The 23,366-nt window shown below is 42.9% G+C and overlaps 1 protein-coding gene across 4 annotated transcripts; it reads right to left on the bottom strand.

Moving 5' to 3' along the window:
• Nucleotides 1–287: 287 nt before the first annotated feature.
• Nucleotides 288–23,325, bottom strand: STAMBPL1 (STAM binding protein like 1). 4 transcript variants are annotated; one of them, XM_064463749.1, is made up of 11 exons: nucleotides 23,111–23,325; nucleotides 11,745–11,924; nucleotides 10,608–10,825; nucleotides 9,128–9,203; nucleotides 8,072–8,167; nucleotides 6,450–6,804; nucleotides 5,681–5,805; nucleotides 4,669–4,806; nucleotides 3,909–4,021; nucleotides 2,214–2,313; nucleotides 288–595 (listed from the first exon to the last, which is right to left on the bottom strand). In XM_064463749.1, the coding sequence occupies exons 2-11, from the start codon at nucleotides 11,826–11,828 to the stop codon at nucleotides 539–541; spliced, it is 1,362 nt and encodes a 453-aa protein (XP_064319819.1). In that variant the 5' UTR covers nucleotides 11,829–11,924; nucleotides 23,111–23,325; the 3' UTR covers nucleotides 288–538. The 4 variants fall into 4 exon arrangements, with proteins under 4 accessions (XP_064319819.1, XP_064319823.1, XP_064319821.1 ...); XM_064463753.1 differs by having other exon boundaries at nucleotides 5,723–5,805; XM_064463751.1 differs by having other exon boundaries at nucleotides 11,745–11,921.
• Nucleotides 23,326–23,366: the final 41 nt, after the last annotated feature.

Below are 23,366 nucleotides of genomic sequence, written 5' to 3'. Positions count from 1 at the left end.
GGGTTAGCTTTCAGGTAAAGGACGTGTGGTTTCTGCCTAATAACGTAGCCAGAACTTGAGCTATACGAGGCTGGAATAGGGAAAAGGATGAAAAAAACCCACCACACAAAACCAAACCGACCCAAAGCGATTCATTTGACTGTACTACATATAATGTAAATTCACTGAAGCAGTGAAAAGATTACACAGCGGGAAGCCACAAAAAGCCAACCACTTGGCTTTCTAATTCTCAGAAAGCAACTGATGCCAACAGGTGACAAAAGAAACGCTTGTTTCAACACAGTTACTGTTGTTTGAAGTTCATTTTATTGTTGTGTTTAAAAGGCGAGATTCGTTTACAGTTTCAGGGGTGATGCCGCTGAACTCCATTTTGACAGAGCAACAAAATAACTCCAAAACCGGCTAAAGCAATAAATATCAAACCATTCCATCTAAAATGTATAAATATAAAAGGCATTTCTGAAAACGTAGGAAAAACAGGAATCCTTTTTTTTTGTTTCGGCCCTTCGCGTAGTAACATCGCTATCATCCATCTGCATCACCTCAGATCCAGCACAATTATCTTTATGTCTTTCCCGACCACGTGGGTACACGGCTGCAGAAGAAGGCAACCCATTACTCACAGAAATCCGTTTCAGTAAAATAGCATTTGAGGGCTATTGTTTCCTCTTCATTTTCTAAGCCGGCTTAATGCTACGCCCCCCTCTCCGACTTCGTACCTGTCACCGTGCCCGCTCGCAGGCAAACCCGACCATCGCAGGCAGAGAAATAAAGCAAGGACTACAACGTTCGATCAGAAATGAGTTTCTAAAGAGGGTATTGCTCGGTGCTTGGCCTGTGGAACAGATTGCAGTGCAGTGCTGCCCTTTATGGAGCACGGCATGGCAGGCCTGAAGCGGGGGGGAGGGTGCTGCTCGCTGCGTTACAGCGGGTGCACGGGGGGCAGCAGCAAGGAGAGCGGCAACTCCGATCTCTTCCCGCGGTAGCTTCAGGTATCTCTGCCCACGTGACGGATTTTTAAAGCGTTTAGGACTCCACTGTGTCTCCAGACACAGTCATGACTGAGTAACAGCTTGGTTTGGGTCTGTGGAGAAGAGCTTTTGCCAGAAACCAGACAGATGCAGGTTAGGATTGTTCTAGTCAGGTTTCATGAAGCATCCTGTATTATCACCCGTGACAGCTTTTTTCTCCAGGAGATGAGGCTGTGGTCTTACCGGTTTTGTTGGAAGATTAATGTGTTTTAGGGATTTTACTTGAAAGGATGTTTGTGTTTGATATGTGATACCACCAGTGTGTCTAATGCTTATAACTGAGCTCATGTAGCCAGTAACAACTTAATCCACGAAGTAAGCCTGTAAAGGACCACTGAAGGGAGCCTATCTGGAGCAAAAGTCTTAAAATTTTGCAGAGTGGGACTCCCTTCTCATTATCCCTAGAGTCAATGATAAAAGAGCAAAACAAAATAAACCCAACCTCTCCTCCTTTTAAGGAATAATACCTTCTGAGAGTCCTACAACAAAGAAGTAAATTCCAATGTATTTCACTATTACTTCTCTGCATTTGATGATTTTATTTTAAGCTAGAAGAGATGCTCTGTATTTGACATGAGTCCCATTTAAAAAAAAAAAATCTTAATTATTCAAAGGGAAAGATTGTTGTCTGCCAGACAAGAGTGACTTTTCTGATAATTCTGACTGACTATACTGTTCAGCCATACATAAAGCACACTATGCTATTGAAACATCAAAAAATATGGGGTAGTTACTGAGAAAGGCTTGTGAGAAGCCAGGGGAAAATTGCGGGCAATGAAGGAAAGCGGGCTTCACCTACTCCTATCTTTTAACAGCTGGGATGTTTTGTTGGGACGCCACAGCTGGGGAGAGGAACTGAATGCTATGTTTAAAAACTGAATAGCTCAGGAACAACTCCCACTTGAAACTGTGGCTTTTGCTTCTGAGAGCAGGTAGAAGTGGTGACAGATGGTAGCTGCGTCTGGACAGCCCCCGTTTGCACGCAGTGTGTAATGCTCATTTCATGGCTGCTATAGTAGACTTCTGATGTCTACCTTGGTCAGTGAAGTAAGGGCAATGAATTATTAAAATGGGAGAGGAAGCATAAAGAAACCTAATCTGAAACACATACAATCTCTGCTTGCGGGAGAACCATGGGGCAAGAATTTGAACAGTCAAAAACATGTTGGATTATATACTTACATTAAATAACCTGGGCTCTTTTGTATGTGGATGGAATCCCTTCTTTTTACAAGCAGAAACTTCTAGCATGCCAACATTAGTAAGTCTGAAGATGCCAGTGCTGGAAAGCAAAAGATGAAACTACCGTTACATACTGCCCCCACAACACAGCTCCAAGGTTTCGCACATAAACTGCTTAGCTTAACAGAAGGACAGCTGGTGCTCAGCAACCCTTGCTGCACAGGAGCTAAGGCTGGGTTGGGTTCTTAAAGCTATTTGATATCAAAGGGAGCTGCATTCCTGTAAAGAAAGGGATGAGGAGGGGACGGGGAGCAAAACCACAGCACTGTTGCTACTCCCATGAGGCAGGTTAGCCTACTGAGGGCCAAGGCTAGTTCACAGAGGGAAGATACAAAACAGAAACTTGGGTGTTCTGGTTTGCATTTCACTCACTGAACGCTAGAGGAGCATCTTAAAAAGAGAACAAAAAGAGTTTAAGCTAGCTGTGTAAATGACTAGTGAAAGTACACGCCCTCCCCGGGTAATCAAGTAATACAAAGCATGAGAAAAATGCACTGCTGCAGATGTACGACCTAACACTTTCAATATTGAATAAAAATTCAGAAAACTCACCCTTCTGTGAAGAACATTAATACCTAAATAACTACAGGACAGCACCTGATTAATAAACGTTACAGATAGGAGTAACATCCTACGATGGAGAGACAGGAGTCACAGGTGGTTAGAGACGGTTACAGGGTATTGGCATAAACTATGGAAGAAGTTTGCAAGACCAGAGATTTGAAAAGGTGTGCAGACATTGTGCTCTGGGTTACAAAGCCTAGCGCTTGTGCACTTGCCACCCAGCCTGTATTTCCAGCTCTGCTGCCTGAATGGCCCATATAGGAAGTTAGGTAACCACAGTGGGATTCATAGAAGTCATCTACAGGGGCAGAAGGCCAGAAAGAACGGCTGAAGAAATGCACAGTCTAACCAATGGAGTCAGTCCTGGGGCCTTCAAACTGCAAGCACCCCAAAGCAGAGTCACAAAATTGAGGTCGGAGGGAACCTCTGAGGATTGCCTAGGCCAACCCCCCTGCTCCAGTAGAATCACCTTGAGCGGGTTGCCCCAGACTGCATCAAGTCAGGCTTTGAGTATCTCCAAGGACGTAGACCTCACACCCTCTCTGGGCAACCTCTTCCATTATAAACCTTTGCATTAATACTTACACAGTTACAGGTTTTGCCAGACACTTCTTGTCTGTGTTTTATGAAATACAAAATTAGGACCTTATTATCAAAAAAGTGATCTTTATCCCTTTACTCCCCAAACTGCAATTTTCATATCATCCTAGAGAAATAGGTCTAACCCTTCCACTTCCTTCATCAGACAGAGTGAAGGTGAGCCTGTGGTAGGGCCCTGGCAACGAGGTCTCCAGAAGAACAGCTCCTGGCATTACTACTTGGTTGAACAGAGTATAAAAATAAATAAAATTTAAAAGCTGGGGCTGGGAAGGGGGAGGGAGAGAAGCCAGAATCAATACCGTGCGTATAGATGACGGGAATATAAGTCTAAAAAACTTAAAGAAAACAAGCTGACAATACAATATTCCTGCCCTTCATCCCAGTTGACATGTGCTGTTGTATTTGATCAAATGTTAAGATAAGGAGCAGGGGAAAAATATCTAGATATTACTTAGAAAAATCAGAACTCACTCATTATGCTTTGGTGAACAAACAATTGCAATGGCCTCTGGCAACATTAGCTGATAAGAACAATGAGTATGAAGATCAACACTGGATAAGAATGCAGTTTGTGTTGGATGTGTCTACAAAAAGAAAGGGAAAACTCAACATCATGAAATATTTCTTACAAATCACGGTCGTCATACATTCAAGAGGAACAACAATTTGTAACAAGTGAAAGTGTCAGTACTTTCCCAGGTTAGTGCCTTACGTTCCTATTAACCCAGATGCTACATTTTCAGTATGAGGTTTATGGAGGTACATTCACAACCAGATGTACAAGCAATTTTCTGATCACGTGGGGGAAAAGGTGGAATGAAGAAGGACAAGACAAAGGGAAATGACTTCTTTGTCCAAAATCCCCAAGAGTGACATTAATATAAAGTTTAAACAACATGATATCTCCCCCCCCCCCAATTTTTAATATAGTTTTAATATAGTAGAAAAATAAATGGCATTAGAAAGTAAAAAAAAAATACACCTAAAACAACATAAACAAAGTTGCACTGGCAAAAGCAGACCCGTTGTGTCAACAGGATGCCTCAACTTCATTAACAAATACTCCTCTGTGGAGAACATTAGTGCTCATTTACATCACTACAATTAGAATTAAGAGAGCAAATTAATTTGGATTATTCCAGTTATTTCTTCAGTTTGTTATTTCCAGGGTTTCTTTCACACAAAACGCAGTGCTGGTATAGAAAAGACAGGATCTATGAGTCATACGTACATGGATCCAACCCAAAGTGAGGAGATCATACTGGTCCTGAATACCAAATAATTCTTCCACATTCTCCATGTCGCAGTAGTCTGGTCCTGCAGATTGCTTTGGCACTATTACGTGGGTAATAGTAAATTCATTATGTGTCTGTAAAACAAACAGTGACTCAGGGTGGAACAAATGATCTAGTGAATAAATACTACATCAGAGTGTGGGAGACGTCAGCCTCTCAGCTACCACGACGCAGTGTAGATTCCAGTGCGGCTATACTGACTCACTGCACCTGGAAACACCCCTTCGCTTTTTAGCATGAAAACATACAGGAAAGCATTAGTGACATCATGAGATTGTTGGACTGAAATGTTTGCAGAGACCAGTGTGAAAAGGACGTCCTTCGATAAAATTAAAAACGTGAAAAGAGGTTTGAGAATACCACAATTATTTTGTGTGAAACCTGGAACAAATCTACTCTTGCTATTCGTTCTCTTTATGCAGTTCAAATACACTTGGACATCGTCGTTAAAATTCTTTGTATGCCGGCATCAGCCATGACATCTTTCCCTGCTCTGAAAGAACATTGTTATCTAGGCCAAAGGGAAAAAAACAGCCTGAAAATCGTATCTTCTACAGCTTGATGGGGGGATTTTCTTCGCCTTTTTTGTTGCGCCATTATGAATTTGATGACTTCAGTAGATTCTAACAGTCTTTATATTTCATTGTCCTGTAACTAAACCTCACTTACCTTAGATGAATGCCAGAGAAAGTACTTGAAAAAGCCTGTATTGTACAGCGTGCTGAAAAACTTGCTATCTGTTACGACAGCAGCGTAACGCTGATTGAAGGTTTCCCCAACAGGGCAAGCCCACATTGCTGAAGTGACCACTCAGGTTACTATATGAAGGCAGTTACATGAAAGACTAATCATTTAAATCTGCTTTTACTCTGAAATTGATACATTACAGGAAAATCCAGCACTATCAAATATGCCTTTCCCCATACAAATGTGAGGGTTGAACTGTACCAGTTTTCCACAGAGAATTCCACATGTCTCTATTCCTCTTACTGTATTTGCCTCTGCTAGCAGCAGAAATTTGTGACAGAGATCCCTGGGCAAAATGACGCCTCTGAGTGCTTCGGCCAATTGAGCTAAAAGGAAAAAAAAAAAATAAACAGAACAAAACAAAACAAAAAAAAAACACCAAAAACAAAAAAAGGAGAGAGAGATAAAAAGGCATTTGCAGCTTACACAGAAAAGACCCCTAAAATAAGGAGATATACACAGTTACAGGGAATTACTAAAAATGAAATACTTACCACATCACAGATTTCTAATGAAAGTAAATCAACAGCACAAGCACGTCGCCCTGAGCTGAGGCCGGCAGCCCTTGGGACACGCTCTCTGCCCTGCCTGCGAGGTGACAGCGAGCTGGTACCAGTGCCCAGACGAGGGCTTTCCAGGGCGAACCACTGCAGGTTCTGCTTCTGTTCCCCTGAAGTCCACAGCAAGATTGAGACTTCACTCCACAGGAACACTAAGGCTCCATTTCTAGATCTCTCCCTCGGCACGCAACTGGGAAACGTGGAACCCTGCAACTAATCGCCTCGCTTAAAATGACGAAACCCTACGGAGCCGTTGCGTGTACGTTAACCCGTTCACGCTTATTTCACTGTGAACGCCCTCATGGTGAATAAATACATACGCATATGCAATATGTGGACTGCTATAAGCAGCAAAGCAGTGGGTAAAATAAGAAGGTAAAAGGAAAAAAAGAAAGAATCTCTGCACTTACTCTGAACAGCACTTAAAGTAGCTGCTGGCTTTAAGACCCGGTTTACTGGAGGCGAATGTCCAGTGCAGCCAGATATGCCGCTCTTTTCTTTTTTCTCAAGCAGTGCAGTAGACAAGGAACTGTTTTCTGGTACAGAAATACAAGAGAGCATACTTCCATCTATCTGTTCAGACATAACCACACTCCCTTTGACTTTCTGATCTCGAGCTAGCTCCTGCTTCTTAAGCTGATCCTCAAAGAATTGAAACTGCTCCGATTCAAGCTGCTGTTGCCGCATATGTGCGATTCGTTTCTTCTCTGCCTCTATTAGCTTTTGATGCTCTAGTTTCTTCAGAAATTCAGTTTTACATTTGTTCTGAAACATATGCAAAATAGCGACAATCTCAGAACGCTAAAAAAAAGTTACCAAAAAAAAAAAAAAAAAGAAGGGAAAGAAGCAAACTAATTGTTTAATAAAACCATCAAATCCTGTCATTAAAAATTAAGTCTTTTGGAACCTGTTTGCTGAACTGGCCAATACAACTCGATTCCCAAAAGCAGCACGATATGGAAGGAAATACGGTAAGCAACGGACTCGTAACACAAAGCTTCCGATCCGCACCGCTGCGGTGCTGCGTGTCCTCCCTTCAGCAGCGACAGCGCTTGAGTCGGTCGTTAAAAAAACCCAAAGAGACTTTTCAGAATAGCGGTGGTGGAGGCCGGGCACCAGAGATCCACGAGCGCCTGGGCTTTCTGGGTAGACCTGGGGACCCATTTCGTTACCCGGTGTTGCTGAGTGTCGTCGCCGCTCGAATAGGTTTGCCGACTTTCTCCCCTCAGCTCCCGCGGGGTCGCTTAACCCGGCTTTGGCGGGCGGCCTGCCCGCCTCTGTCCCCTTGTCCCCAAACCACCTCCTTGTTCCACAGGCGGCAAGGGAAGCTTCAGGTTTCAAGAGCCCTTCCTGCTCCCGGGTAAAGGAGAGCGTCAAGCGTCTCCAGAAGCAAATGAAAAAAACCAGAGCAAAGTAATTTCTTAAATGTCAGGAACGAAAGCGAGCAGGAAAGAAAGCCTCAAACCGGTCGCTGATGGGAATATGGGGTGTGGGGGTTGCGTTTTGTTTTGTTCTCTTCTTTCTTCTTAGTCCTCTAGGTCCGTTTCAAGGAAAGGAAAGAAAAGGTGGGGTTTTTTTCTAAGCTTCTCTTTCCAATACAAGTTTTTAAAACTACAGGTCCTGGTTGCAGTGACTTCAATATACAAGATGCAAGTATTGGCAGTTAAAGACACAAAGAGGATCAATTCAAACCTGAACCCGTTCAGAGCCAAGGGACCTTTTCCACATACTCACGTTAAGCGTATCAACAGCACCCTTTTTATAAACCAAAACGACTGTACCCGAGTCCTATTCAGATATTTGTAGGCTTCTCACGTAAATATCACAGTACGTTTATTTCCAAGCACACTCTTGCATTACTTATTTTCGAAGGACCAACTGATTAGATTCTGACAAGTGGAAAGTCATTCCGAGCAGCCCGTGAAATGATTACGTTCTTGCTGAGCTGGTATTCTACTGCTAAATTTTTAAGACAAGTCATATGACAGAAAAAATATTCATACCAAAGATTTAATAACCGTATAAAACTTACTTTGTTCTGCATATATTCTTGATATTCTAAGTTATATTTTTTCAGAAGATCCCTCTTCAGTTCATCTGTCCGTGGAAATGCAACCTCCTTCAATTTCTTTGGAGAGGGAAAGAAAGATAGGTTTATTTTTCATTGTTCAGTAGAACCACCTGGAAAGCAAACCCAGCCACAACACAGATTTCAAAAAATTTAAAATAAATACTGCCTTTCTCCCAAGAAAGGAAGGAAGAAATACACACTGAATCATCAGCTTGTGAAACCTCTATGGTACACTGCTTTCAAAATAAAGCTATATTAATATATATCAGTGAAAGCTGTGACATGGGCCACAGTCCAAATCTGGCATGAAGCATTTTGGCCTTGAATATGACATTATTCAGCTTTAACAATAGAGAAAGCAAGCGAATATGGCAGCACGAGGTAAGAGAGACACTTATGCAACTTATTGGGCAATTCCAGATGTTTTAAACTCAATAGAAGGCTGTATTTGAAATGTCTCATTTAGGGAGGGGAGAAAAAAAAAAAAGAAAAAAAGAAAGGAAAATAAACTATTTTATATACAAGTGGAGGAAAAAATCTGGTAAAACCCAAGTAAATACATATTTGGTAGTAAAGAAAGCAAACATATACTTTGATATTCAGCAGGGTAAGCAACTACTGCACAGGCACCAGAGATGTCACAGCCCTTTGCCCCCTCTGTTTGCAACAGCCACTTTGGACCATGAGCCACCCAGCCACCGGAATTAAACTCTAAGTACTGTTATATTAGTGTATTTTTAATACGTAAACTTTCAAAAATAGATATTCCTGGGTTTCCAACAATCTACCAACTTATTCAGAGACTGTTCTTGTTTACCTTTTAGAATGATAATTTCATTTCCAGTAATGATCAAGTGACTAAACCACAGTAAAACATGAATGACTAGTGTAGAAGAATATCAGAAATTCAAGCTGCCGTTGTGGGCTCTGCGTGCACCGGGGGAAAAGGAGTCCTGGGCAAGAACGGACAGATTCTGGTGGAAACATTTCTTAAAGGCCAGGAAACCATAACCCTACCTTAATAATATCTTGTTTTTCTGGTACTGCACATTGGTGATAGTCTCGGTGACTGGGCAGCTTTTCTACAAACAACCTAGAAAATGAAAGATGCGTGTGATCACCTCAGTAGCCAGAGGAATATCCACAATAGCTTTTATGTTGGCAGGAAAATCAGTTTCACGTAACTCTCAAATGCTGAATTCCAGATGACCTGGAGCAGGTTTCTACACGTTCATTTTTGTGTAAAATAACACTTAAATTCTTGCACAGACTTGTATAGGACACATCGGGTAATGACAGGAGATTATTTTCTATATCTGAATATATTTTGGTTTTCATTAGTGGTTCGGTTGGGTTGAAAAAAAAAAAAAGACTATCAGCAAGCACCTAAAAATAGCCCTCAAAAGCACCCTCCACCCTAGCCAGTGTTAATAAAGCCTGTTTCCAGCATCTTTATCTGTCCTTAGCTGAAATGCTGAATCTTAAATGGGAAGTCAGGAGTGCAGCACTGACTGCCGTTAACAGACCGAGCTGCACGGCTAACTGCGGTGTTATTAACCCACCCGGACATCTGAAGTGCAGCAACACTCAGCTGCGAAGGTTCAGCTGCTACCCATCTTCCAGCAGTTTGTGCGATGTTCACCTCCAGACCGTCTTTTTATAGGGATACGTTTAAAATTAAGTGGAATAAGAAAGGTTTGGTCTAATTTTCAGAGCATGAGGAAAATAAGGGCGAGGAGGGGAAGGAGGTCTCCTATTATAAAAACTATAAAATCTGCCTATAAAAAACCCCAAACAGCCTTTCAGAAGTAAGAAAACAGACCAATCAATCCTACAGCAAAACTAGGTAGTTAAAAAGCTTATATCTGCCACTGATATATTTTTCAGCTGGCTATTTTGGGAGTTGTAATGAAAGCGGTCTCGGATTTGGGTTTTTTTGGGTGGGAAGAATAATCATACAATGAACACATATTCTGTATCTTGCATTTATTCCTGTAAGAAACAATAAATTATGCTTAATCCTTTTGGGGAAGAAAAGTAAAAAGAGGCAAAAAGCCATTTTTTCATGGTTTAAGCACTGTGCAATGCTACCATCTATAAGATCAGCAGAAGCTCGTAGGGCATAACTATTAAAGGCTCAGAAATCTCATTAAACATGGCTTTTTAAGCCATGCACTGTATTTAACCAACACACTGACAGACACAGAACAGTCTGTGGGGAACAGTGCTCATGGTATAGCCTGGTAGAGTCAACTTAAACCTCTGTATATTAGAGTAGTTCATGCCTGGCAGTTAATAGACGGATAGGACTATGATACTAACAGCTAAAATGAAATTATAACAAAGCCTGTGGCTAGAGTAAAGATCTCCAAAGAACAAAGCTGTTCTGCAAGAACACACTAAACATTTTTCTGAAGGGGCGCCCCATTTTCACTGCAACTCTTCATTTCAGGTTACTCGGAATTACAAGCTACAATGACTATAAGTGGTTTCTTACGTTATGAACTTATTATAAAAAACAAAAGCGTTCTCCAGGTTTCCCTCCTCCATATATACTGATGCCATTCGCTCCATCTCGACGCCAGATCTAAAGTAACGGCGTGGAGTGATATCTTCACTGATCGTGATATTGCTGCCAAGCTTGCTTAAGGCACGTACTCTCTCTTCTGGGGTCACGGAGATGTCTGTATGGTCAGGAATAGCTACTAGCTTTCTCTGGGGGAAAAAAAAAAAGAGAAAAGAGAGAGACATTAGCAAAGAGAACCAGATATTACACTTCACTTTCAGTAAGTGATCTCATTCAAGAAACTCAAGGGAAATCTTCAGCTTTTTTCTCAAAATAGGCATTGGTTTCCCCCCTGCTAGCTACAGTTGAAACATTCCAATGTGTTTCTTAATTGCAAATAAATTGTGATTGCAATCACAAATAAGAAGTGATCTTATCGCCTTCCCCAAATCTTCAAACTACAAAAAAATCCCAGGAAAAAAAACAAAACCACCTTAAAATTAAGTAAATCCCTGTAGAAATTATCAAAGGCAAAGTGTCCTCTTTAGAAACCCCCCACATGAAATTCTGTAAGGTTCTGCCTTCAGTTACTGAACTAATTTGTCGGAGGGCCTGGATACTCAGGCTCCATTACAGGACGTAGAGGGTATGACTGCTGGGTTCAGCTAACCAAGAGCAGGAAGTTTCCCTGGTCACTCAACAGTTCACTTCAAATGTTCATTTCCAGGTTCAAATGAGGCAGTTAAAGCCTAAGAAGTTAGAACTCACTCTACTGAAGAAGTATATCTGCTTATTATAATCATTGCCTTCCTGTTAATTGGCTAGATAAGCCGCTATTTCAAGTTGTTTCCTCTTACTTTGATGAAAATTTTTATTCTTTCTATTCAAAATGTTCACTTCAGCTTCTTAAAATCCTGGTCACCGAAACAGGCTAAAACACGATAAACCACATAAGTGGAAATAAAGTAAATTCCAACACAACCGTCAGGCAGAACACGTGAGGAGCTGGCAACACGCAGGAAAAGATCCTTGTAGCTGACAGCAAGGCTGCTAAACAGCTCTCCCGAGACGTTTCCTATTTGAAAGGGAGGGTGCCGAGCCACTGAAGCATTGCTCCCCAGTACGTACCAACGAGCTAACGGTGAATGGCTGTTCCATGTTGCTCTCTGTCTGCAAACCAAAGAGATCGCTCTTCTCCCCCAAAGTCTCCATCTGGCTGCAACGGGCAGTGTCAGCCCAGCGCTCAGGGCTTGCAGCCAGCTCTCTCAGCGTTTGCTAGCCCAAGGGACACTTGATTGCGGTCGTCTACTGGAAAAAATACAAGTCATTCAGATTAGAAATACAGCCAAATGTCATGTAAGTTTGCATGCCTGCCCCCACCCATTCCTTTGGTATCACAGTATTTACATATTTAATAATAGTCTAAAATTTACCAGGCATCTAGAACTTAAAATGGGAATACGTCGGGGCTTACAGGGCCGTTGTGGACTAGCTGACCTGTTCTAACGTTGTGACAGTGGATTAGAACTCCATATAGCAAATTATTTTTACAATTTTTACAGCAACTTCAAAAAACTCCCCACTTTCAAACGTTAAGTGAATAACTCCAAGTTTAAAGACTAATCACAGAATCTGTGTTTCCTTGAGCGTATGTTTCGACAAACATATTTATAAACGGTGTGAATCTGGCATCTTTTTTCCTGCTAAGCCTATAAGTAAAAATAAAACTTTGCACACAAGCTTGGAGCAGTAATATAAAGCAGAGAAAATATTTCAAGCACCACGTGTTCCACCTTCACAGCTTGCTGACCTCACCAACGCCCAAAATACAATGAACTCTGATGGATCAGCTGACAGTAATTGCGTCTTGCGCAGCTCTCAGCAAGTAAAGACAAAGATTTAGACGTGATGCGGTCATCAGAAAACCCAAACAAACAAAACCCCCAAAAAACAACAACAAAACAAAAACACCAAAAAACCCCCCCAGCAAACTCCTGAAAAGGAAATTAATTATTTAAATTACACTGAAAGTATGAAAATGAAGCTCCTAATGTGCTTTTTTCACTTCTGTGCACTCAGTCTAAACAGATTTGATCCTGAGTGACAAAAGTACTTTATATAGTGTATTAAACATGCTTTATGATTTTGTAAGGATATAAAGAGTGGGCTCGGCAAAGATACTTTCTCAGCACAGCTCTCTCTAGAGGCCAGAGGACTCTGGGTTAGAGAAAAACCACCCTAATGTGTTTTTAGCTGGCTGCATTTCTCAAGTATTGATTTCTGGTTTTTTTTTTTTCCCCAAAAAGCTAACAGTATCTATGAGATCAGTCTTTAATTTTAGCAGTTAGTGCAAGTATTACAGGAGACATTAAACTCATTTAAGTAATACACTTTCTTTAAAATACTCAGAATCATCCTGCTTTACTTGTAAGAGCCCGTAACGGTGTACTCATTCCACTTCATTAATTCAGTCTTACTCAGATTTTACGTATGACCTCCCAGTCTCAATGAATGCGTCCTTGCTTGACTTTACACCCATGTTTTCAATTTTCAAGATTTTTATTCCCACCATCAGGTATGTCACAGTTCTGGGAATTCAATTTCAAAACCTCCTTTTTCAAACTGAAGTATTCAAAATGCTTGTACAATTTGTGATTAAGAAAAAAAAGGTGCATGGCTTATACACCCAAGACATCAACTTTAGTTGTGGTTGCAGCACTAATGGAAACAATTCTCTGAACAATTTAATTTTACGTACGTGGAGCTCTGGTGTAAATGATCTCCTTGGCAGGAAAGCCTATTCGCAGGCTGCAGAAAGGCCCCATGGGACCAGAGTAATTAAATATTTTTGCTTGAGCCTACACCAAGAAACATACTGCCTTATGGCTAGTTGTACCTGAAACACTTCTTCAGCCGGACCCACTGTAGATGTGGTGCACTGTGAAAGGAGAGGGATAAAAGCTTGGCCAGTGCAAAGCTCACATTAGCCTTCTGTCCCTGCAGCTCAGATTCTAAGCAGAGAGAAAATCTTCACTAAGAGAGACTGCCTTCATATGCCCTGTGTGGCTCAGGAATAAAAATAAAAAAAAAAACCAACCCAACAAAACCAAAACACAAGGCAAAACTAGGAGCTAAAAGGCGCGTATTTTAAAACCATATATTCACTCTCAGCCATCACTTGTGGATTCTTTTATTTTTTATTTATTTCCCCTAAAAGCAACTGGAAGATCTACAATAGGCGGATGGTAGGCTGGTTTTGGATGCTAAAGTATGCATCCAGGTATGATAAACCGCAAAATATTCTAGTAATTCAATTTTTATATATATATATAAAATTGTTCAGAAGTAAAGGATGCAGTAATGTATTTCTAGCCATTTCTCTATTTCAAATAGCAGCTTTTGAGCAAGAAAACGGCTTTTCAAGCACTTTCATCCTTACAGACTTTCTCAAAACTCTGAGGAAATGGACACTTCAGAGAACGCTCTTAGATGCTTCCCTAGGGAGGACACGGGATATGGATCCCATACGCCTTTCAACTACTACCACACCTTGAACACTTTTCAGCCTAGCTGGTAGGCAAGCGGGAAAGCGTTAGTGCAGCAAGCGGGAACACGACAGAGACTAATCGGTGTTTTGCTCTGGTTTTTTGGTGGGCAATATTCCCAGAGGGGTCTTTGTTAAAGGAGCCTATGGTATCCCAGAGCCAAAATAGCTCTGGAACCGCACAGGGAGACATCACTGAACCCTTTACTTGCAAATATTTCTCATCTTCGTTGCCTCTAAGAATATTAAAGTTATAAGTTATTTCAGTGATTTTTTTTTTTAACCTAAAGAAACATTAAAAATAAGGGAAAAATATGTAAAACCAGGTATTTTAAAGAGGAGACATCTGGTAACAGCAGAAACTCACACTTCCTCAAAATTATGTCAGAGCTTTGAAAGGATGAAGCAGCTCTGCAGAGAGCAGAAGTCAAGCCACAGTGCAAGAGCTTAGCAGACCAATCACAACAAATAAAATAAGAAACCAACTTTTTCAATTTGGTTTCAGGAGCACATTAAAAACCAGACACTGTAAATAAAGAAGAACTACTACGATGAATTTGTATCACTTTTACAAAAATGCCAGATAAGACTCAAATATTTTAGCCAATACAGGCGGCAGTGTAATTTAAAAAAAAAAAATCCTAAAAAGAACATGGGCTGTCTTATGACTGTACTCCAACATATTATCCTTAACACATGGACGCACTGGCCAGAATTATAAATTATTAAAATGCAGAAAGTTAAACTTTACTGAGAACACGGCCACGGGCACGCGTGCCGGCTCCCTGGAACGCCTCCGTGCATCGTGTGCCCCACGGCGCAGCCCCACAGTCACCTTCAGCGGCTCGAGGGCAGCGACGCGGCCGAGGGGCTCCCCTCACCCCCACCATCCTCCTTGTACTGCCACTTCATTGACGCCAGCGACTGCGAGGCTATTTGTAGCTGATCCAAATTAAAATCAAATGGACTTTTTAAAATTAATTACTTCCTTGTCAAACTCAGAAGGCAAGGGAGGAGGCAGAAACATGAAGCCAGCAAAAGAGGCAGACTCGCCGCTTTCCGAGGCAGTGATGTCCTAGATTCATCTGAGCTGGCTTTGAAAATGCACCCCAAGAGCTTGTACTGGGCCTGCCAGCATTGCCCCGTCCTGAGGAGTACCTCTGTCTTCTGGAAATACCCTTATATTTCACTCTACAAGAGCAAAGAAAAATTCAAATATCAAACCTCTGTGTAACTGAAACTAATTATATTTAAATATACAAAATAGTTATGCTAATACAGTGAACTACACTCCAACCCCAACCACAGGGGAGAAGTAGCAACGCTAGCTTGGAGCTGTCTTAGTCTAGGAGAGTGTAAAGTGCTCTAAATTCTAAGAGCAAAGATGCACACAATTTCAGGCACTCCAACTAACTGAGATGGACTTAGGTAATGTTTGATTAAGAAGAAATGTCTGGACATTTGGCATGCAAATCAAGCTTTTTCTAAAAATGAATTTTCTGACAGTCATTATCAGAATATAAGAATTTTACATCCATTCAACTGTTAAGATACTTTTCTTGATTTCATTGGTAATGGCACTCAAATCCCATTTCCTCCTCAAAACCCATTTGTTTTCCTGTATGATCCAGCTTATGACACCACGCATTAATCCTTTGTAAAATCCAGCTTTATTAAATCAAAGGCTTTCAGCCACAGTAAATAGAGCAAAGTGAGAACATGAGCTTTTTAAATGGCATCAAATGTCATTCTTTCTGTCCAGGCTAACAAGCATGGTACCAAGTACCAGGGAAGTGAAAAGCAGAGAGAGCAATTTTAACTTAAAAGTGTATGCAAATAGTAGTACGTAAAGATAGAATAAATACATCAGGACATATCAAGTACCTCAAGAGTAGGCTAATAAGAGAGAGGTGGTAGGAGAAGACCTGGAGGATGCTCACACAAACTCTCACGGGCTTCTGAGAGGTGTCATATCATAATTCATCAAAGTCTCCAACGCCCTCACAGTTCGGTGCACGCTGCCGCGTCCCAGGCAACTGCCAGGACAGAGGGATGGGGACAAACAAGAGCCCCTCTGCCTGGGCGCAGAGCCCGAGAGGCACGACCCAGCGAGGTCTGCAAGCTTCCTAACTGCGCTGGTGACGGCGGAAAGGTGGGAGGCCGTACACACGGCTGCACAGCCAGGCTTACTAGCTCCGGTGCAATAGGAACTATTTAGGTTACACAGTTTGCATTTGCAATGCCTTGTGTGGAGCCAGCTCCGAGTCTGGGCAGAAAGAGCTCGTACCGCTCCTATGCTGGGCTTTGAAATGTCTGTTCAGTATGATGTGCTCTTCACCGATATCACCTGGCTGTGTGAGACGACAGCACCAGCGAAGCCGACGAAGCCAAGCAGGGCCACGGTCTGCCAAAGGATGCACGCGGTGACTGGCGTCCCGCAGCGGGAGCCGCGCTGCTCCAGCTTTCTCGGGAAGCCACGGCCACGAAGAGGAGCTCAGAGTCCCGGTTCTTCCCAGAAACTAGCTGAGTGCAGAGCATGGGGACCGAATTTCAACTCCTTATCATCACCCTGAGGCTGCTTTTCCTGCTTCAGTTCTTCAGAAGAGGTTTTTAAAAGTTGAATGAGCTTTTTAGGTTTATAAACAGATAACTGCCTAACTTCAGTATTAATCATTAGTTTCCACTGTGTAACATTAGTTCCTTTGAAACACTGCCGTTCGTTACTCTGAAACATCAGTTTCCCCTTTGTAACATATGTTTAAGTTCCAAGGGAATTAGTCACAGCACATTGACTTCGCTGCTGTCAGCAACATTTATCAATATTTTGACTATTGGTCTTACTAAAAAGCCTCATTAAAGACATCTCTGGTGAAATTTTCCAAAGCACTTTTTTTCATTCAAAGCTTAGGCTCTGTTAAGAATAACAGGGATGTGGAGCATTAGCACTGATTTATTCTTTGCGTATTTTTAATAGTGGATTATTTCTGAAATATTAATAATCCTTTTGTTTGATATTTTGATGGAATGTAAAGCCCAGATGTTGTTCCCTTCAAAATAATTTGCTTCGGTTCTTTGGGATTAGGATCCTTACAGTATATCTAGAAATATTTGCTAATATAGCAGCTGAAATGTGGCATAGGTCAGCTTTTTACAAGCAGCTCTTGAGAGCATAGTTCTGCATTCATCCCATAGTAAGAAAAAGCTTACTTTAATATTGTCCTGAAAAGTTAAAACACTAATGTTCTCTTTTACTATACTGGGAAGTGTGATGGTTATAGAATCCTAGAATAAAGATGCATCTCAAGCCACAAAGGGGTCATTTCTCGTTAAAATAGCCAGATTAGCAAGTGCAAAACACACCATTTAATTACCCATAATGGAACTAAATTGTCTCAGCAGACTTGAAACGGGGCACATTCAGTAACTGCCAGATGAAGATAAAGGACTGTTTCATGCCAATAAGTCACCTATGACGCAGATACTTGTACTTCTGTGCTTTGAAGTGAATGTTCAAGTGAATTTGGTGAAAAATAAGTTAGAAATACAGGCACCTAACTCATTCAGCTCTTTCCGAAATGCCAGGCCATGTACTGGCACAGCACAATCATTTATACACATGCTTGGGTTTGATATAAAATATGCTAAAACCCAGCCATAAATAGCAAAGTACCTTCTGTTCTCTCCAAAAAGAAACAGTTTGCTGACCTGTCAACATATTTTTTGAAACAACCGTTCACCGTTACAGCAAGTGATTCAGCTCGTATAGTAAGTGGTCTCTTCTGGAAAAAGAAAAACAAAACACAAAACCAACAAAGCTCTGAATGTCACGGCAAGACCACTCTCTTGTGCAGAGAAAAACCCTGATCAACCAAAACCAACAGAACGGCCTTTCAAAGAGAAGCACTGCAAGGAGCCGCTTGCTGAGGAACCCCCATCTTTCAATGGAAAAGTTGCTCTTCGTGGTACGAGCTACTAAGCTTGGCTCTAGAAAAGCCTGTCTCAGTAACAGTTCATAATTTAACATTGCTCCATGGCTCCATTTAAAGAGCATTGCCAAGACCTCCTCCCAGGCTCCACTAGCTCCCAGAGGCAGCTGCCGAGCTCAACAATCATCTCTCCTAGGAGTGGGTCACGGTTATATCCTCTTTTTCACCTACTGTGAAGGACCAGTCCCACCACCTCCCAGCACACTGCCCAGAGGTCTCTCTGCAGACTGTCAGTCATGTACAGACAGTAGCACCTTCACCTCCTTGGGTACTGAGAGGGAGGAATCAGGTGCAGAGGAGATGCTCCGTGCACAGATCTGCCAAATCCACGTCTTGCCTGTACGGTTCTGCATGTCAGTGCTCTATCGTACATCACAAAACTGAGCTTCATTTTCATTTAAAGAAAATGTGGGTGACAGAAGGGTCTCTTTTCCCACAGTTTAAAAAAAAAAAAAAAGAAAACAAACCAATATTTGAAGACTTTTAAAGTTGTTCTGCAAATATCTGGATGGCTGCAGTTGGTTAATGTAGCTACTTGAATATCATTGACTGGCTGTTTTCTAGGGACAGTTTTCCTTTTGGAACGGAGCCAGTACTGCGCTAAGAAGCTACATCAATAAAATTAGATTGCTGCTGGGTCTGCTAAGGCTCCGATAAACCACTACCATATGCAGATAACCTCCAACATGGCACATCCAACACCTGACTCTTACTCCCTACAGAGAATATGAATGTAGAACCTACAGGCTTCTCCCACTGCCTCAGAGCACAGAGAACAACTCTGACCTTCACCTATTTTCTCATTCATTTTTATGCAGACAGTTCTGAAGGTGAGATCTAGTATGCCCATGCCACCACAACATAACCTGCATAGGGTTATGCTCAAATCACCTGTGCAGAGGCAACGGCTCACTACCGGATTTATTAATATGGTCTGCCTGCAAAGACATTAGTGACTTTCAAGAGAATATGCCAAAAACCAGACTGGAAGTATTTAACATTGAAACATGCATCTGTGAACTGCTGACAGTTCTTTCTCTTGTGGTTTCTTCTGTCAAAACAGAACACAATCCCTCCCTCCCTCCCTCTTCTTTGGTAACACCATTCATCTTCAGCAGAAAAGCATTTTTGACATAATGGCTCAAGTATCACCAATGTTAGAATGTCTTAGGTTACAAGCGCTATTGCTCGTAGGCAGTCGCTGAAATATACTTACGCAACACAGAAAGCATCTTTCCAGTGACCCACTAAAAGGATGCTCCAGCATGGTATAAAAAAAACGCTGCCATTTCCTTCCTTTAGCAAATCTGTAACAACCCCCCATCAAAATCAGTGTCGCAGGGCACATTAAGCCAGAAGAGGGCAGAAATAAAAGAAATAGATGTTGTTATATAATTTGTTCTTTGATGATTCAGCTGAAATACTGCAAAGAGAGATACCTGCAATACATAACATCCCTGATAAAGCTAACTTCCATCATGAAGACAAGAAGCTGTGTTGCTAAGGGAAACAAATGAGAGGCTAAAATCGGCACAGAGGTCTGCAACACTTCATAGACTTCCAAGAAACAAAGAAATCACGATTCCTTGCAAATCCTCAGGTTCCACAAATTTTTCTGCCTGTAGCCCAATTTCTCTCGGAGGCAAAGTCCCACTAAGACGCGTTAAGAACTTTCCTGCTCTTCCTATAAAAGATAATGATTTTCTGGCAGTATTTGCTTAATAGAATAGTATAGAATTAAGTAATTCTATAACAGGTTCAGACTCCGTAACCTCTAACATGGACATTTCTTAATTGGGTGAGTAACCTCTTGCAACAATCAATTGCTTTCTGATGACAAATCCCTATTTTGTCTTACTTCTTATGTTCTTAATGGGGGTGACAAAAAAGGATAATTGAATTTAATTGACATTTCTGACATACAAATTCACAGTTCATCTGAAGTCTATTAAATTAGCTATAAAGAGTGAAGCTTGTCTTGTGGCCGCGAATCTAGAAAAAATAATTCGGGGCTTTAGTTCAATGGAATCTGACTAGTTTGTACACTAGTGGTTAAGTAAGCAAAGTGCAGGGAAGGAACTGGTAGTGGTATTACCTACAGGATGGAGCGTGGTCAACCAGTACAACTAACTACCCGTTAATCTGGCATGTTTATGCAGTACGATGATTATATTAAGATAATACAGTTAGTTGATTTCATAATGAAGTCTTTGACCTCCTGCCCTATCCTAGATGATTCAGGATGTCTCATGCTATGAGCAGATGGGAAAAAACCAGGAATGTCTGGCTCCACAAGGAGGATTCAGTGTGCTTTAGACCGTTTTTTTTTCCTATTTGGATAGTTAAACATTTAATTTCTCTTTTGTAAGTTTGCTAAGACTGACAGTGGCAAGCACACGTTTTATAGCAGCGCTGACCGTAACACGGTCAGCTCACAGGGCTGCTTTAAAAAGTCAGCTGAATTATCCAGAATATCAAAGCTGAGCACAATGATTTGTGGCTAACGTTTTATACACTTGCAGGCCAACAGGCTATTCGTCCCAGCGACTACCTTGGAGCCTATTTCCAAATTATTTGCTTTTCCCTTCAGGATGAGTCTGATGACCTTTGCAGCCTATCCAAGCCCCTCTCCGCATCAATGGAGCGAGCTAGGCGTCTCTGAAGGCCTTTTGACAGCTGTTCAGAGATGCTAGAAGAGGAAGATGCTTTCTGCATTGATTATGCAGTGAACCCACAGCTTCCCTAATGCAGTTCTGTATGTTGTGTGCTGAACTGTGAGTCATCTAGAGCTGCCCGTAGGAAGTGGTAGGCAACGGGTTGTGTCTGAGCAGGTGCCTGACTCACCGCATTACCACGAGGTATCATCCTCCATGAAAGACTGAAAAAGCTGGGTTTTTTTTTATAAAAGGGATGCCTATGCAACAATTGTACTAAGCCACTACACACAGATCATTCAGGAACTGTGCAAGCCAGATCAGTTGCTTTCATGGACTTGTACTTCTATTTATAATGGAAAATATGACCAGAAAATGTATTTTCTGGCATGGCAATCTAAATGTAAAATATTTATTGAAATGACAAGACAAAGACTTTTATTACACAGTAGTGGAATAAGTTTCAGAACACAAACTGGAAAAGTAACCTTTGATACAGAAATAAAATCTCAGGAGTCTGATAAGAACAGAAAAAACCACTATGCATACGAGCCCAGCAAACGGAGACCAAATATTTATTTTTATACAGCATTTGCTCAGTGTCTTCACGTATAAGTCACCTTGCCGCTCCCTCAGCGGCGGAGGATTTCATGCCACCCCTCACCTTCAGCTATACTCTTCTTCAGCTTGGTGATTAACTTCCAGGAAATACATTAAGGCCTGACCTTGAGCATACTTCATGCACATAAAGAAAACCACATGCGAAAAGGCTTCGCAGGATCCCCGTAGCAATACCAGTGATACACACAGGCGCAGGATTGATCAAGACGCTGAACCCGATTTTTAAACATAATCCTACAAAATAATCCCCTAAATTTACAACCATTTAAAATGCAATTCAATAACTATGAAATTTGCACGTACAGAATTATACAGGACTGGGGAGGAAGGCTTCCTACGCTCTCCTGTGATCTATGAAGCTCGGGACTTGTCAACACTGGCCTTTGGCTGAGTTATCCGTACCTTTAGCACCTAGACGCGCAATACACCAGGCAGAAATGCATTTAGCACCTCAGGAAACCCAGCTGTTACAGAGTAACACAATATATTGCCTCAGCAGCACCCACAAGAACAACCCTGGCCTCCAGTCTCCTAGGAATAGTTCATGCTGTTCTGAGCCTGTATCCTATTTTCTAGGATCTGATGGTCGAAGGCAATTTATCAAATATATGCTAACTTCGTCTTTGGACAGACTTCAGCGCGCAGTGAGGAGAAAAACTGCTTCTGTGGAGGCAGAACTTTCTCAAAGCCGGTTTTCGCCTGAGGAATGAACTCTCTGGGAGCTACGCTCCATCCAAGACCCCATAATCTCACCGCTTTCCATTCTCAGCAAAAGGTGGGGTTTTTTCCTACCCATGACTTCTCAGTCAAGCATCCAGAACCACGTGCGTATTAAATAAAAATCATCCCAAACCAAGAGAAACTCCCCCAGAAGAGACTTTTTGCCACCCTTCTGAAACAGGACAACGCATCCATGGGTGAGGGAGCGAACTGCGTTCCTCGGTGCGCATCGGAGGGACAACTTAGGCCCTACGGAGGTCAGAGCGAGGTAGGTACAAAATGAGGTACGTGAGCAGACAGAGCTTATGAGGGAGCTACAGACGCCCAGCAAACGCAGTTTCTTCTCTTTTTTTTTACGTTCTTTCACTTTCCATTCCTATTAGAATGTTTCGCATGCATATGGAAATTATTTAAAAATAGAGTACCGCTCTAAGTTTGATTTCTCTCTGAAACATGCTAGCATTCTGGACTCCACCACACTATAATCACCTGTTTTTGCAGGCGCAGTGGAATCAGCAGCTTTTCCCAGCGCCGGCTCGCTGCTTCCCCGCACACCCGCGGGTGCCGGTGGCTCCGCGATGCCCAACGCTGCCCCCGGGCACCGGGAGCTGCTCCCTCTCCTCCCCCCCCCCAGCTCCGGGCCCGTCCCGCCCGGGGCTCCGTGCATCACGTTCCGCCCTGCCTGGAGGAGGGCGATCTCCGAGCGACCGGCCTCCCGGGACGGCGGCACCTGACACCCGGGGCGGGGACGGGCCGCACCGACCGCGCACCGGGGACGCTCGGTGGGGGCAGCGGAGCTGATGGAGCTCGCAGCGGCTCCCCGGCCCCGGAGAGGGCAGAACGCGGCACGGAGCCACCTCTTTCTGCCTCTGCCCGCAGGGAGCATTGGCGCAAAGCGGCGGGATGGAGGCGGGGGAGGCAGCTCCCCGCCCCGCATCCCCACACCGGGGGGAGGCGGCGGCCGCTTACCGGATCCGGCGTCCCTCTGAGCGGCCCCGGCGGCCGGCGCTGGAGACAAAGCGAGGGGGAGGCAGGAGCGGCGGGGGGGCCTGGGCCTCCTCCTCCTCCTCCTCCTCCTCCTCCTCCGCCGCCGCCGCCCGGCCTCGCCCCGCGGGGCTCCGGCGCCCTGGGCGCCCCGCGCGGGGGCGGCGGGCAGGACGGGGCGGCCGGCGCCGGCCCAGCCGAGCCGAGCCCAGCCGAGCCGAGCCGAGCCGAGGGCCCTGCG

The sequence above is a fragment of the Phalacrocorax carbo genome, chromosome 12 (genome assembly GCF_963921805.1).
Source record: "Phalacrocorax carbo chromosome 12, bPhaCar2.1, whole genome shotgun sequence".
Classification (NCBI taxonomy): domain Eukaryota; kingdom Metazoa; phylum Chordata; class Aves; order Suliformes; family Phalacrocoracidae; genus Phalacrocorax; species Phalacrocorax carbo.
The sequence above is the reverse complement of the archived record's forward strand: the minus strand, read 5'-3'. Positions and strand labels throughout refer to the sequence as shown.